The sequence below is a fragment of the Acipenser ruthenus genome, chromosome 21, assembly GCF_902713425.1.
Source record: "Acipenser ruthenus chromosome 21, fAciRut3.2 maternal haplotype, whole genome shotgun sequence".
In the NCBI taxonomy this organism is placed as follows: Eukaryota; Metazoa; Chordata; class Actinopteri; order Acipenseriformes; family Acipenseridae; genus Acipenser; species Acipenser ruthenus.
In genome coordinates this window covers 9,996,682-10,011,990 of record NC_081209.1, presented here as the reverse complement: position 1 = coordinate 10,011,990, position 15,309 = coordinate 9,996,682, and the positions used below count along the sequence as shown (strand labels likewise).

The window sequence follows — 15,309 nt, the reverse complement described above, 5'->3', positions numbered from 1 at the left end:
AATCACAGAAACCTCCAGCCCTGGAAAAAACAAGCAACAGACAAATCACAGAAACCTCCAGCCCTGGAAAAACAAGCAACAGACAAATCACAGAAACCTCCAGCCCTGGAAAAACAAGGAACAGACAAATCACAGAAACCTCCAGCCCTGGAAAAACAAGCAACAGACAAATCACAGAAACCTCCAGCCCTGGAAAAACAAGCAACAAACAAATCACAGAAACCTCCAGCCCTGGAAAAACAAGCAACAGACAAATCACAGAAACCTCCAGCCCTGGAAAAACAAGCAACATACAAATCACAGAAACCTCCAGCCCTGGAAAAACAAGGAACAGACAAATCACAGAAACCTCCAGCCCTGGAAAAACAAGCAACAGACAAATCACAGAAACCTCCAGCCCTGGAAAAACAAGCAACAAACAAATCACAGAAACCTCCAGTCCTGGAAAAACAAGCAACAGACAAATCACAGAAACCTCCAGCCCTGGAAAAACAAGCAACAGACAAATCACAGAAACCTCCAGCCCTGGAAAAGACGCATCTGTTTACATTTATGCTCCAAGAGCCACATATTACGGACTTTGGTAGCAAGCCTTTGAAATGGGTTGTCTGTGATGTCTTAGTTTCTTATCTATCTTCCGTCATAGGTGATACAAGATGTGAATATTTGGTTGAGACACACACGTTATGAATGACTGGCAGCTTGAGATGCTGCAGACAATATGTGATGTTGCTATAGCGATAGTGTTCCTATTTTACACTGCTGTTTTTCTGATTGATGTTGCTGTAGCAGTATGCTGTTCCTGTTTTACAATGTGTTTTTCTGATTGATGTTGCTATAGCAGTAGTGTTTCTATTTTACACTGCTGTTTTTCTGATTGATGTTGCTGTAGCAGTATGCAGTTCCTGTTTTACAATGTGTTTTTCTGATTCCTCAGGTTTGCCACACCCTGCCTTTCAGGCACTGTGTAAGCTAATCAGCGCCTCAGAAACTGGAGAACAGCTAATCAATCGGGTAAGAGCCCCGAATCAGATGCTGCTGCTTTCAAAGCCCCTCTTTTTCTACTGTCACGTTGATAATATATCGTATGGTTCCCTTAATAAAAACCCTCAGTTTACTTTAGCTTGACTAAACCTCTCCATCTGCAAAACTGTAAACCACTTACCTTTTAAACTATGTATTTCTGACTTTAAAAATCTTAATCATGCTACTAATTTTAACTTGAATGGTGTTATTCAGTTACAGAAAGTGTTTATCAAAAGACCATTAAGAAAGACCCTGATAATCAGCCTGCCTGCTTGTTTTAAACTGGCATATAAAATAATTAGTCAAAATAAAGCTTAGCAAACATACAAGAAGAAATAGTTACAGTTTCAACTGTCGTGTTCAGTTTTATTGTTAAACATAGGTAGAGTCAGACTGCAGTATTAAGAGAGAAACTCTACTGTGCATGGATACATCCACACTTGTATATTACTGAGGGGCAAATTCAGTCCAGGTTGCAGTTACACTGCTGTAGGGTAACTGGACAGAGGGTGGGTGCAGACCCGGCAGCCACAAGCAACCGTCTTAAACACGATGCAGCTGAAAACTGAGGAAACGGCAAATCACAAGAAAGATAAACTATGCTGCATTTTTAAATGTATATTGTCTGTGTCGCAAGGCTAGTCTCTCACCACACCAGTGAAGCCAGTATATCAAATAGGTACCGTAGACCCTGATATTGATGGGATTCAGCCATCTGAAATGTTTTTATATCAGGTAGTATATATCAGATAGAACTGTAGTCACATGAAGGTTAGTCTTAATAATGTAACTATATATTATAAAAAATATAGTATAGGGTGCTTCAGCTTTTATAGTCACCCTATATGCTATTTAATATATACCACACCTCTGAAAAGTATGATTGAATTTCACCATAAAACAGGGGTGCTGTATTTGTTATTGTATCCACCCTTTAGAGAAGATAAGAACATAGACAGGAGCTGATATAATATGTATAATAATTTGCAGTGTCTCGGAGTGTAGGAGCTCGGAGTGTTGGAGCTCGGAGTGTAGGAGCTCGGGGTGTAGGAGCTCGGAGTGTAGGAACTCGGAGTGTAAGAGCTCGGAGTGTTGGAGCTCGGAGTGTAGGAGCTCGGAGTGTAAGAGTTCAGAGTGTAGGAGCTCGGAGTGTAGGAGTGTAGGAGCTCGGAGTGTATGAGCTTGGAGTGTAAGAGCTCGGAGTGTAGGAGCTCGGAGTGTAAGAGCTCGGAGTGTAGGAGCTTGGAGTGTATGCATGCACTGTTGCTTTCATTTGCTAATCTTGCTGTGAATAACCAGCGCATGAATCTAAAGCCTCTTCTCTTTTTCTTTCCTAACCTGCCATCTGAAGGCTGTTAAAGATATGGTGGGAATGGTAAGTTTCATTAACTAAAACATGATTGACCTTTTGCTAAAACTGAATTTGCTACAAATGTATCTCTTTTAACAGCACAATTAATCAGCAAATGTGCACAGGTATGAAATATATTAGATATACAGTACCATACCAAACCAGTTTTATTTCTATAGTGTGCTGAGAGTTCTGTGTCCAATTCTGGTTACCACAGTACCAAACGGACATTGTGACCCTGGAGAGAGTCCAACAAAGCAGCCTGATCCCAGGGCTTAAAGGAATTTGCTACGCTGAAAGAACTGAATTTATCCAAGAAAAAATAAGGGGGACATGTCTTAAAATCTTAAAAGGAGTTGACAAACACTATGTAATGGACAGAAACTCAAGGCTAGAACACGCAGTTCGAAATGAAGTGGAGATAGACTTAGATAAAGGGTAGGAGAAACTTCTTCACACAGAGAGGGTATGGAATGGGTTACCTAGTCATGTTGTTGAGGCAGAATTACTTGGATCCTTTAAGACCCAACTTCACAAAGTTGTGAGATCAATCAGCTACTAGGAACCGGACAAGCTTAGATGGGCTGAATGGCCTCCTCTCATTCGATAATTTTCTTATGTACTTATGTTCTTCATGTACAAGCATCCTATAGTATAACAACAACAAAACAGCTCTAAACTGCTTGCTAATAAGTGGTCAAGTATTGATTGACTCAGAATTCAAATTAGAACCTGGAAGTGAGTTCCAAAGTGAAGGAGCTCGAGAACTAAATGCCCTCACACCTTTTTAATCAGGTTCTTGGAATTACTAAGACCATGGATAGCCTTACTAAAGTCATCTAAACGTATGAGTTTTAAAAAGTCATCAGGATGTGATGACTGAAACAGAAAGTGATTTAGAAAGGGAATCTAAACAAGAAGGTGGTATTGGATAAGATATATTATTCAATACCCAATGGTTATGAATGGAACCATTTTTTTCTTACCAATCTTTGGTTTTATGATCTGGTAATTCAATAACAAACATTTCCACTATAAGTCTTGTTCTGAGTTTCTTTTAGTATTTCTAAATTCAGCTGTCTTTAATAGTTATGGGGATGATACAATTATTCACTGCACTTGTACAAATATATATATATATATATATATATATATATATATATATATATATATATATATGTCTTAACTGTGTGATCCACTTGAAATCTGTAACAGAAACATACCAGATGACTAGCCTATGATCCACTGCTGGTTTTGGGCTGTTGGGCAGTGGGTCACTATGCTTTGCTGTAGGGAGAGCCCTGCATTTAGAATGGTGTGTTGTTCCAGGTCAATGACAGCCCCTCTCTTCTCTTCTCCAGCTTCATCAGGTCCTGGTTCAGCTGCAAGCCGGGGACAAGGAGCACGATTTCACCTCCACTCCTATCCAGGTGTCCATCAGTGTACAGCTCTGGAGGCTGCCGGGCTGTCACGAGTTTCTCGCAGCTCTAGGTACAGTGGCCTTCTCTACAATAGAGCTTTTATAGGCGATCAACCAATGGTGTACTGTGTCTATGGGCATTCTCATAAATAGACTGTCCTTTTGCTAAACAAAGGTGGCCAACTTTCACTGATGGTAATTTGTATATAGTACATTTAGTTTTCAAGTTGTCCTTTTGAGGGAAAAACAATATGAAGTCTTTCTGGATGTCTTTAAATTTCCTTAAATTGAAGACATTGACTGGGTTTACATGCACAGGAAAATCGACTCTACAGTCATGACACGCGAATACATCGTCAAACAGTAAAAGAACATCCTTTGGTCAGCGTGACTTTAAGGCAGGGTCATTCGCTTTCTTACGATAAGAATAGCTGTAAAAACCCATGTAAACTGGAGCATTGAGAACAACGTATAGTCTTATATACTTAAGCGTTTGTCATTACATTTATTAAGTTTCTTTGTCATTTCTAAATTCAGCATTATTGAGTGTTTAATAGTTATGGGTGGATTGTATTGGAGCATTCTAAGTACAGCCTCCCTATGGCATTATACAACCACATCATAACCTCATTTGATTTGTATTCTACACTTTTGACTACATAACCAAGCATTCTGTTTCCTTTCTACCTATACTGTCTGGTTGCTAACAGAGTCTATTACAACACCAAGGTAGTTCTCACAGTGGCTAACGATAAACATAAACAACAACAGTAAATCCTACAGAATACACATTCAGGAATGTATTAATGTTTGTGATGTGGGTATACTAATGTCCACTGGGGCTTAGTGGAGACCACCAAATGTACTTCTAACCAGGGGTTCATTTGTCCCAGATCCAGTACTTTTTTGTCTGACAGGTAACAATGAAACAGTTTTCAAATGATAAAATAAAATGATGACAAAAAACCCCCCAGAAACTTTTGTTGTTGTTCTGTGAATTGAATGACAAAAGTGTACTGTAATGGAATATTTTAGGATAAAAAATGTTTACACCCCAAACGGCAATCTAGTGTTCTTAAAAACAACAGTATCGTTGCTCCGGTTCCTCACATTAGTCTGCCGCCGCTGGTATTGTTCAAACAATAAGGCACGAAACCCAAGCAGATGAGAACTTGAAGTATATATGGGAGCTGCTGTAAACCAAGGTCAGTACATTAGGTCTAGAAACAAAAATGATATTCTGCTTCTATAATTCTAAGATCCAGTACCTTTTTGTTTACAAATTAACCCCTGTGGCCAGATATGAATCCAAACCACCATGCTTAAAAGTCTAGTCAATTGGCCAGCTGTGCCACCAAACCCAGCTATATATGTGATTGTAAAATATGACAAACAGCCAGAAAAAGCAGCAATTACCTCCTTCCACTCCAATAACGGCACAGGAAATGACTCAAAAGGGGCCAAATTGTCATGTGCTTGGAGATAATGAACCCAGTTTAATTTGTGTTGAAAGAATACACTGTGTGACGCAAGTGGCATCAATCGGTACTCAGTAAAATGATTAGAATGATGGCCGTTCCAAATGAACTTCTCAAGTCCTAAATCAGTAGCGACAGGAAGGAGATTGGATTTGTCAGTCTCTCCCGTTTGGTGCAGTCACTGCTGAGTCTTCTCCATGACTCGAGCAGCTGCTGTTTAACCTATACGGCACAGCTGGCCTGTCCAGTCGATTACATCGGGAGTTTCAGGACAGAACAGGGAAAGGGGGGGCTTTCACAGGAAGAAAAGCAGTAAAATTCAAATATACACTGCCTAAATGAATGTGCAATCTGGGGGCTGGTTTTATTGGTGTTTTATCCTTTTTGGTGGTTTTAAAAATGTACATGTACTGTTATGTACACATGTATATGACTTCAGATATCTCAATATCTAAGGGATATCTGAAAAGCCTATGAATTGGTTCAGCTATTTTTAGTGGTTCAGCTATTTTTAATATGAAATATGAGACAGGAAAGATTTTGTACAATTCCCAAACTATGGTCAGTTTCCTTTTCCCTTAAAAAACTGCAATAGTCTTGCTTAGACAAAAAAAAAACATTTTGCATTTTGAGGAGAACATTAATTACCTTGGTTTAAAAGGATTTGGCCCGTCATGTAGTGTGATCTGATTTAACTAGAAATTCACAACAGTGCCTTAAAACACAATGCTGAGAAAAGTGTAGTACCCTGCCAGCTTGCTGTGTAAAAGGGGGCAGTATGAGACCACAATTAGCCACACGTGACAGCATTGATGTTGAAATGGTGCCGTGTGGTGGTGTGACTTCACTGCAATCTTGCTGTTGGGGTGCATGTCAACTTTTGTTTAAGTGTGAGAAATATGAAGAGGGACCTGTCCTGTGTGTCAAGATCTGTCTGCTGCTGCTAATAGGCGAAATGGACAGTCAGAATCTCAGCAAAACCAAAGGATGTGATGGAAGAGTGGGCTAACCACCAAAAATACCCAGACGCACCCCAGTCTTTCAGGATTGCTTTGATTAATCCCGGGTTTACTGTAGTTACCCTTATAAATCTTTACCATTGTAATGCATAGTGAAAGCATGGTAAGCATAGGTAAGCATTGTACAGCACTGACATTTTTTCTGGCGAATGCCTGTTTATCTGATGGTGCAGATTCCTTATCCCAGAGTGTAAATCTGCACTTTCATCTTTTTGAAAAAAATGTAATTGTTATTAATTAGCGTTTTATTCCCACCGTAAAAATAGCAATTTTGTACCATTTGTTAAAAGGTTTTACATGTGATCAACTAGGGCTTTGAGATGTAAAGGATGAACTATAAATGTAAAATTGAATTCAATTGTTATAGGAAATGCTGCAGCTTAACAGTAGGTAAAAAGCTAGTGTATCATATTCCACAAGATCAATAGCGTGGCTTCTCTGATTTCTCTTGCAGAGCTGTGTTTTAATGAAGAGTGAGGCGGTGCTATGAATGCCTGCCAGTTACCCTCAGACTAACGTTCCCGTCTGCTTTGTAGGCTTTGACCTGTGTGAGGTTGGACAGGAGGAAGTTGTACTGAAAACCGGGAAACAAGCTAACCGCAGGACCATGCATTTCGCTCTGCAGTCGCTCTTGGCTCTCTTCGGTAAGGCAACAAACTACTGAAAATAATTTCACCTAAGTCGTCAATGCATGCTTCACTGGCAGTGTAACAGCAGTGTGGAGTAGTGGTTAGGGCTCTGGACTCTAGACCGGAGGGTTATGGGTTCAATCCCCAGTGGGGGACACTGCTGTTGTACCCTTGAGCAAGGTACTTTACCTAGATTGCTCCAGTAAAAAAAAAACAATTGTATAAATGGGTAATTGTATGTAAAAATAATGTGAAATCTGTATAATGTGAAATAATGTATAATGTGATATCTTGTAACAATTGTAAGTCGCCCTGGATAAGGGCGTCTGCTAAGAAATAAATAATAACATGCCTGTGTAACATGCAAAATAATTGTATTGATTTCTGATGTCAGTGCTGGAATTTCTTCTAGCGCAAAAATGTCATTTCTGCAGATGATGATAAATCCATCAAACTTCTTCGTCTGGTTTAAGTGTCCGTTGGATTTCAGTAAAGCTCATATTATATAATGTGTAAATTATGTCAGTGTGTGAAATTATAGTCTGAATATTGACAAAGGCAAGTCTGAAAACATGACTTGTATTACTAGTTCTGAAGCCAGTCCTTTTTAAGTATTGAAATGACCAGGTGTCAGGAATTTGTGCACCATCAGGAGCAATCGTCACATTTTGAAAATGCGATTGTGAATAAAGTAAATGGCAATCACGTGGTTTCAAGGTGTGTTGATGGTACATTATTTGGGTAGTGTGGACAAGGGCTCATTTGATTGAGCTCTGAAATCCAGGACTGTGTGTGAGTTACCCTGCATTCATCTTTATAAACCAGCAGTAGAACTACCAGACTTTACTTTCATAAAGAAAAACATGTGTTTGCTGTACTGATCTTACTTTCTTCTCATTTAGATTCTACAGAGCTGCCCAAACGCCTCAGCCTTGATAGCTCCTCGTCTCTGGAGTCCCTGGCCTCAGCTCAGTCTGTTTCCAACCCCATGCCCCTGGGGTACCCCAATCCGCCCTTCTCACCGACCTGCCCTGACAGCATGGCTTCAGACGCTATCTCTGTCTACAGCCTGAGCTCCATCGCCTCCTCAATGAGTTTTGTGTCCAAGGCTGAGAGCACTTCTGAGTACATGAGCCACAGGGGAAGGCAAGACTATGAACGGGGTAAAATGTTTTATTCTCAGAAAACATCAGTGCCACGAAGCAGATCCTCTCCCCACGCCAACATTACAGCCAACAAAGACGACGAGGAGTATGAAGGGTTCTCCATCATCAGCAATGAACCTTTGGCTGGCAATTCAGACTCCTTGCCGTTGCCAGCCAGCCACAAGCTGCTGAAAGGGAATGAAAGGATGTCAGAAATGGCCAGAGCTTGCTATGGCGCGTCCGTGTCTTCCAGAGGGAGTGTCAGCACTCCCACCTCTCCCATTAAAATGACTCTGATTCCCAGTCAGAACTCGCCCTTCCAGAAGGTCGGGAAGCTGCCCAGTTCAGATACTGGGGAGTCAGACCAATCCAGCACTGAAACGGATAGCACAGTCAAGTCCCAGGAAGAGAAAACCACCAAGCTGGACCCTCAAGAGCTAGCTCAGAAAATTTTGGAAGAAACTCAGAGCCACCTCATTGCTGTCGAGTGTCTTCAGAGGAGTGGGAGCCAGACAAGTTGTGTCAGTGAACCCATTGGTGGTGCTTCCACACCCACAGGTGGCTCTGCTTTCAGGTCCTCAGAAATGAGTGCTTTCAGCAGGCCGCATAGCGCCAGCCTGAAAAGTCAGTCGTCTCCGGTCACAGTGAGGCCCAAACCCCCGTCGAGAACCTCCTCCCTTCAGAAGGTGAGTTCAGGATACAACAGCCCAGCCACCTCTGAAACGTCCCTCAAAGACGGATCAAGTCAACCATCACCGACGACTGATCCCCACTCCTTAGCCCAGTTCAAGCTGAAATATCCAACTTCTCCATACAGCACCCACATATCGAGGTCACCCAGCAACATATCCCCCAGCTCAGGTCACCAGTCCCCTTCCGTAAGCAACCCGTCTCCAGATCTGTCGTATTCCTCCACTGGCTCAGCACGCTCCAGTCCGGCGGACGCTCCTGACCTGGACAGGCTCAAACTGGCAGCCCTCGACGAGAAGGTGCAGGCCATTCACAATCTCAAAACATTTTGGACCAACACTTCTCAGCACCCCTCAGGGCCAGTGAGAGCATTGCGAGGGAATATTGGCGCCTCCAAAAGAGATGTTCTGAGTCTGCTGAACCTTTCTCCCAGGCACAGCAAGAGGGAGAAAGGGACGAACAACCTTGAACTCAGAGAACTAGCCATACAGCAGGTGGAGCTTACCTCACCGCAGAAGAATCCTCCAAATGGCCACAAGAGGCCGGAAACTAATAAGGTGGTCGCTCCCTCACCCTCTGCACCTGCAAGCAGCAGTCCAGGAGGGAGGCCTCTCAGACTCCCATCGGGAAATGGCTACAAGTTCCTCTCACCCGGAAGGTTTTTCCCATCTTCCAAATGTTGAGATCCTGTGTGGACCAATGAGACTCTTGTACATGGACGATCACAAAAGTTTTTCCATGTTTCTTTTAATAATAGAACTTTTCTTCACACATTTGAAACCAGGAAATTTAAGAGTGGACAAGCTGATAAAAGACCTTGGTATTTAAGCAAAGCAGAACTCAGCACGTGTATTTAAAGGGTATTTAACCCTATCAGGTCTTACGGACAGCATACACACATTTTAAATCTGGTCTTTGTCATCTGTGACCATGCTGTGGCCAGAAGCCACTTATGTTAATATGAAGACCTACATACTGATCAGTATTTCTTCACAACATGTATGTTTGTGCAGACCAAGTTTACAATACTTGGCTCTGTTTATTTTATTGTTTTGTTATTTTGTTTTTGGTTTTTGTAATTTAAAATTCTGTGTTTCCCAAGCAGTATTACACTTTTTTATATTATTAAAAAAAAAACTGTATCATGTAAAAAAAAAAAAAAAAGGATTTCATATTTTTATTGAAATTGCAAAGGGCACTTGGCCTGATTTCTTGTGATTTAAGTGTCTATATAAAAGCATGGATTCTCCTGTTATTAAATGTTAAAATTACTATGTATGACTTTCTAGCACACATTTTTGCAAACATGTTGACTTTCCTAAAAAAAAACAAAAAAACAACAACAACATCTACATCTCTCAGTCATTTATCAGAAATGTTTTAAATAAAATTGAATTCGTTTGCTCTATTATATTTGTGTTCATTAATTTTGGAAGCTGTATTTTTGATAGACTTTAGCTGTGTACCGGTGCTCACAGTAAACCCTCTTGTATATGGAGGTCTGTTTCTATATATTACCATACACACTGGAACTGTTATCAAAGCAGTTCAGGATGGTACAATTTTACATTATAATGCTAAAATTGGACACAATATTAAGACTACATATCAAACTAATCAACCAATGTTCTGGTTTATAAAAGAAGAAAAAGTATGTTACATTTACAAAAGAGACATTTACTTCACGTTTCTAAAATGACCATGTGTTTTTCACCCTTCAAAGTAAACACTGAAAATCTCACTTCAGTACTACTGTACCTAACTTTAATTCCTTCAAACGCTTGACAAAACTGGCTGTTTGAAAGCTTAACCATCAAAAGTACCATTAAAGCTCGACTAGTCAACTTTGTAAAGAGAAACAGAAACAGCCTGGAGCTCCTCTAGGTTGTATGGTCTCTTCAACGTTGCTGTGTCAAAGAAAGATTTTACATGAGTGCACAAAGCCTAAATGTTTAAATACTTGCCACATGAGCGATCCACTGCCAGTCCCCCTCTTCATGTTTCTGGGGGTCGGGATATTTCTAATTAGCAAGCATGTTTAGGGTTTGAGTTTGAAGGGGTGCCTTGCTCATCAGGTAGAGGCACGGCTGCATTGGCTCTGGCACTCCCGAGGATTAGGAGGGCAGAGTTATCAGGGTGAGTCACCTCAGGAAGTTCGTTAGTTATTAAGGGTATCAGAATCAATGGGTATATGGACACCCCCTGTCTCTCTGTATGCCAGTTGATAGGTCTGCTTTTCTTTTTTTTTTTTTTTTAAACAATTTTTTATTTTTAATCTTTACAATGGAGGGGGGGGGGGGAGAAAAAGTTGAATATGTAAATATGTAAAAAAAACATACCATATATAAAAACATAAATAAAGCGCAATATAAAAATACATTAAAAATCATAATAAACCATTATACAAAACAAATTATATATATATATATATATATATATATATATATATATATATATATATATATATATATATATATTCTAGTGAGTTGTTGGTCCCAAACTTAAATGAAGGTCTTTAATAAGAATGATAGCAGTAGACCATGTAGTTAAGGTATTAGCACTGGCCTGGCGCAATCTTGCTGTCAACCTCTCCATAAGTGAGATATCGAAGAGAAAGTGTAACCAGATAGGTCTGCTTTTCATCCAACTCATTGGCTTTCCTCATGTTATGGTATAGTGATTAAAGCGACAATGAACAGGTTTCACAGTGTTTCAATGAACACAAGTCTGCTCAATAGTAAAAAAGGAGTGTTGTTTTCAGTATTTTGTGCTCCTTAAAGTTAAACATTTACAAATACTAGATTGTGTTGATTAGTATTCATAAGCAGTCTACATATAGACAAATTATTACTTGAAGGATGTTTCCATTCTAATGTTGAAACATGAAATAAATTGGAAACAAATGTTTATTACATCCATCTAGATTAGAGGACATGATTATGCAAGGTGATTTTAAAAGTTTGAATTGTGATTAGTTAATTTGCAAAAAAAGCAAATAAAACAAAACACTGAGCACATGCATAAATAGTTTGGTTTACTGTAATTAAACACTTGGCGAGAAGCAATAGGTGACCTAAAGGGGAATGTTATTATAATTTACATATTGAGAATGGCATTTAGGAGTTAGCAAGGATGCATTCAAAAGATGATTAATTAAAATCCCATTTCATTTGAAAACTGTAATAGGGATTGTTATAGAAGCTGCAGGAGAGGTGTGTTCATTAAACTATATTAGTCAATTATGTAAATGATGGTAAAATAGAAAATGATTATCAAACGCTTTTCACAAACAATGTAGTGTTGGAGTGACCAAGGTCTTTACTTTTTATTAGTACTAGCTTCAAATGTCATGAAGTGCCATTTTATATTTCCCTTAATTCTATGGTGTGTGTGTGTGTGTGTGTGTAATCATTCTGAGTGGTTCTGGGTAGAGATCTGCTCAGGCCTAAATTTAAAACCCGATCCAAACCTGACCTGACCAAACAAATCCGAACACAACCCAACCCGGCCAGCTCCACAAATATCATAATTCCAAACATACGCTATTGAAACTAAATACCTTCCGTGTAGAGTCTATTCACGATTTCCATTTAAAACGTAAATAAATACTGAAAAAATCACTCTAAATTAATCATATCTAGTCTTTTTGATTTGCGATAACAGTTTACTGCTACACATTCTCCTGTTGACTGGTTGTTGTTTTTTTTTTTTACTCCATTAGCCTCCCTATTTTTTATGTAGAAAATCTCTCCTTCATACAAATTTTTGGTTAACTGACGTGCACACTAGAAGTCCTTGCCACTCACGGCAGCGCTTCACTCACTCAAGATATTTTTAGACAGGCAAAAAACTTAGGAAGTGATGTTTTAGGAACCACTTGCACACAGAGTAAGAAAAAAAATACTCACTTCAAATTAAAAATGCCATAATTCACTCACTGATAACACACCGACCCCACCCGAGCCCAAACTACAATATACAAACTACACCCGACCCGACCAGACCCGAACCTGGCACTTATTGTCGGGTCCCTTCGGGCTTGGGCCGGGTAGCAAGGCTGTAGTTCTGGGTCCTGTTGCTCCAATATTAAGTTAGTCTCATTTATATCTAAATCTGCCTTTACATGCCTTTGAGCTGCATTTAACTTGTCTGGATAATCTGAAGTGCCTGGACTGAACAGCTTTCCTCATTCCATTCTAATCAGGAGACAATGTGACCATTCAACTCTGCCAGCCTCCATAAATAGACAGAAAGTAGGTGGGGCTGCCAGTTGAAAGGTCGCCTTGTAAATGGAATGAGGAAGGCTGTTTAGTTCCAGAACTTAGGGTTCTCCAGACTAGCTCAAAGCAGCTTAAAAGCTGGTAAAGGCAGATTTAAAGAAAAATGATGACTCGATAACAGAGCAAATCAAATAAGGTAATTATCCCCCCAAAAAATATGCATACATGAAAGAATTTATAAAAAGGGTTATTTTTCAAATGAAAAGGATATTTAAAATCCTCCTATGCTTGGATCTTGCAATATCAGACGACACCACCCACAGGGATGTGCTTCAGGGTCTTGCAGAGAGATTTGCTAGACGACAGGCAGCATATTTACAATCTACATTACCTGGTCGCCCCCCAGGGAAGGCATCAAATCTCCAACCTATATTCCAAAAGTTTGAAGTTTAAAAAAACTAGAATCATCTTCAAAAAATGTGTTTAAGGCACTTTCCAGCTTTGCAAATACAAACTCCTTTTGTATACCCTTGGGTTCAAATAAAAGGTTTTAAAAGCAGGTGTATTTAAAACAAATTATTTAATTTAAATAAAACAAAATAAAACACTGATTTACTCAACTTACGAACCATTACTTTAATACACTCATTTTGTGGATTCCAAAATATCCAAAAAAAAAATGTAGAAAGACTGTTTAAACATCAGGAATGTTGGGGCGGTTGGTCCCTTGCTGGCTCACAGTCAGCCCAGGGGCAGTATCTAAATTCTCCTCTGATTAACTATTCTGTCCATAGACCCCATTATGGCTTTCATCCTCTCCTTTCATTACTACAGTACATTGTGGTACTTCGATATGTGTTCTGTATGACCATAAAAGGACCCTGCACCTCCCTCAATGAGGGGCGAAATCATCTTAGCTGGAGGTTATGTATGCTTTAAAATGAGCAAGTTAGAATATTTCTTTTGCTATTTTACCCTCTATGGCTATTGAAACGCACACATGCTGCAGCGTGTTATTTTTGAAAAGCATGTACTCAATCTGGTGCATTAATTGCTCATGTTTATTTTGAACATAAGCAACTTTCATCTAGAATCCATCAGTCTCGTGTCTCGGAGGTTACAATTTCAGATCACTGTGCTGTAGAACATTGTATTTTAGGACTTTCCAACAAATTCCATGTTCTTCAATGTTTCCTGCCACAGAATACTCTGCTAAATATTTATCTAATGTAGTATAAGTCTAGTTTAAAAACCCTGATTTTTAATTAAGAAAATATAACACTGGAAAACTCTCCCTTTTAACCTGGTAAACAATGTTTTATAAATAAACACATTGCACATGCCCCAATCCGAATCATGAATAGCTGTTTGCAGCTATGTATCATTGGCATGCCTTTTCTTTAGGAAATGCCCTTTTGTAACTCCTTCTTTAGAATAGATCAATTGCTTGAATAAGATGAACCAGCCCAGGTTATACCTCCTTATGGGTGTAGTTAAGAGCACTGCAGGCAAGGTCAATGCGCTTTCACAATCTATGACACAGGTGAACTGATAACAGAAACAGGAGATGCACCAGACTAGATTTCACGGCATGCCCAAGGGTCAATATTACCACAGCTATCAAAAGCACAAACACTTAACTGCAGACTAAAAGGAAAGTTTGACTAACAAACCACCAACTGTTCACATTATTTACTGTATATATATATTTTTTAAATGCACAGCTCTGTGTATTGTTGAAAACTAGCAAATCAGCAGCCTGTGTTCAAGCCTGTTTTGTCAACCACTGTGTTAAGATTTTCAAGACTAACTAGACAGGGTCCCGCAGTCGGCTGTTCCAGTGGAAGACATCAGTTCTTCCAAAGAAGAGTAGTCGTGTATAAAGTGCTAACAAAAGAATTCCATACATCTTTCCCATGTTGAACTTCCAATAGATACCACAGTGTGCAAATGTATTAGACACCCCGTTGCTTCTGTAGTTTTGATTAGTTCTAACTCTAACTGAAAATGGGCAAAATTAGTTATTGTCTAATTTAATTGATGACTTTATAGGCCACATGTGCAATTCATTAAAAATATTAAGAAAAAAAGGAACACATAGGCACAAATGATAAAATGCATGAGACATTTTTTAGATGTTGTTTAAGATTCCTAATTAAAGCACAAAGTGGACTGACATTTTCACACATGTGCCTATTGTTTCTATATCACTCACTGATTACTGACCAAAATTCTCACACTCAGAGGTTTTCATGCAGGTAGATCTATAAAGGATATAAATGACACATCTTAAGGTGTTCTACTACGTTTGCACACTACTGAGGTCTCAAT

General features: G+C 39.4%; 1 protein-coding gene across 3 annotated transcripts in view; it reads left to right on the top strand.

Moving 5' to 3' along the window:
• Window positions 1-10,228, top strand: part of LOC117428232 (tetratricopeptide repeat protein 28) — a 445,426-nt gene extending 435,198 nt beyond the window's left edge. Inside the window, exons 19-23 of one of the 3 annotated variants that reach the window (XM_058994784.1) lie at window positions 938-1,014; window positions 2,378-2,401; window positions 3,739-3,868; window positions 6,831-6,938; window positions 7,826-10,228. In XM_058994784.1, the coding sequence (XP_058850767.1) occupies window positions 938-1,014; window positions 2,378-2,401; window positions 3,739-3,868; window positions 6,831-6,938; window positions 7,826-9,441 (1,955 nt within the window). In that variant the 3' untranslated portion in view covers window positions 9,442-10,228. The remainder of the gene's footprint in view (window positions 1-937; window positions 1,015-2,377; window positions 2,402-3,738; window positions 3,869-6,830; window positions 6,939-7,825) is intronic. The other 2 variants (XM_058994786.1, XM_058994785.1) reach the window with 2 other exon arrangements.
• The last annotated feature ends 5,081 nt before the right edge of the window (window positions 10,229-15,309 follow it).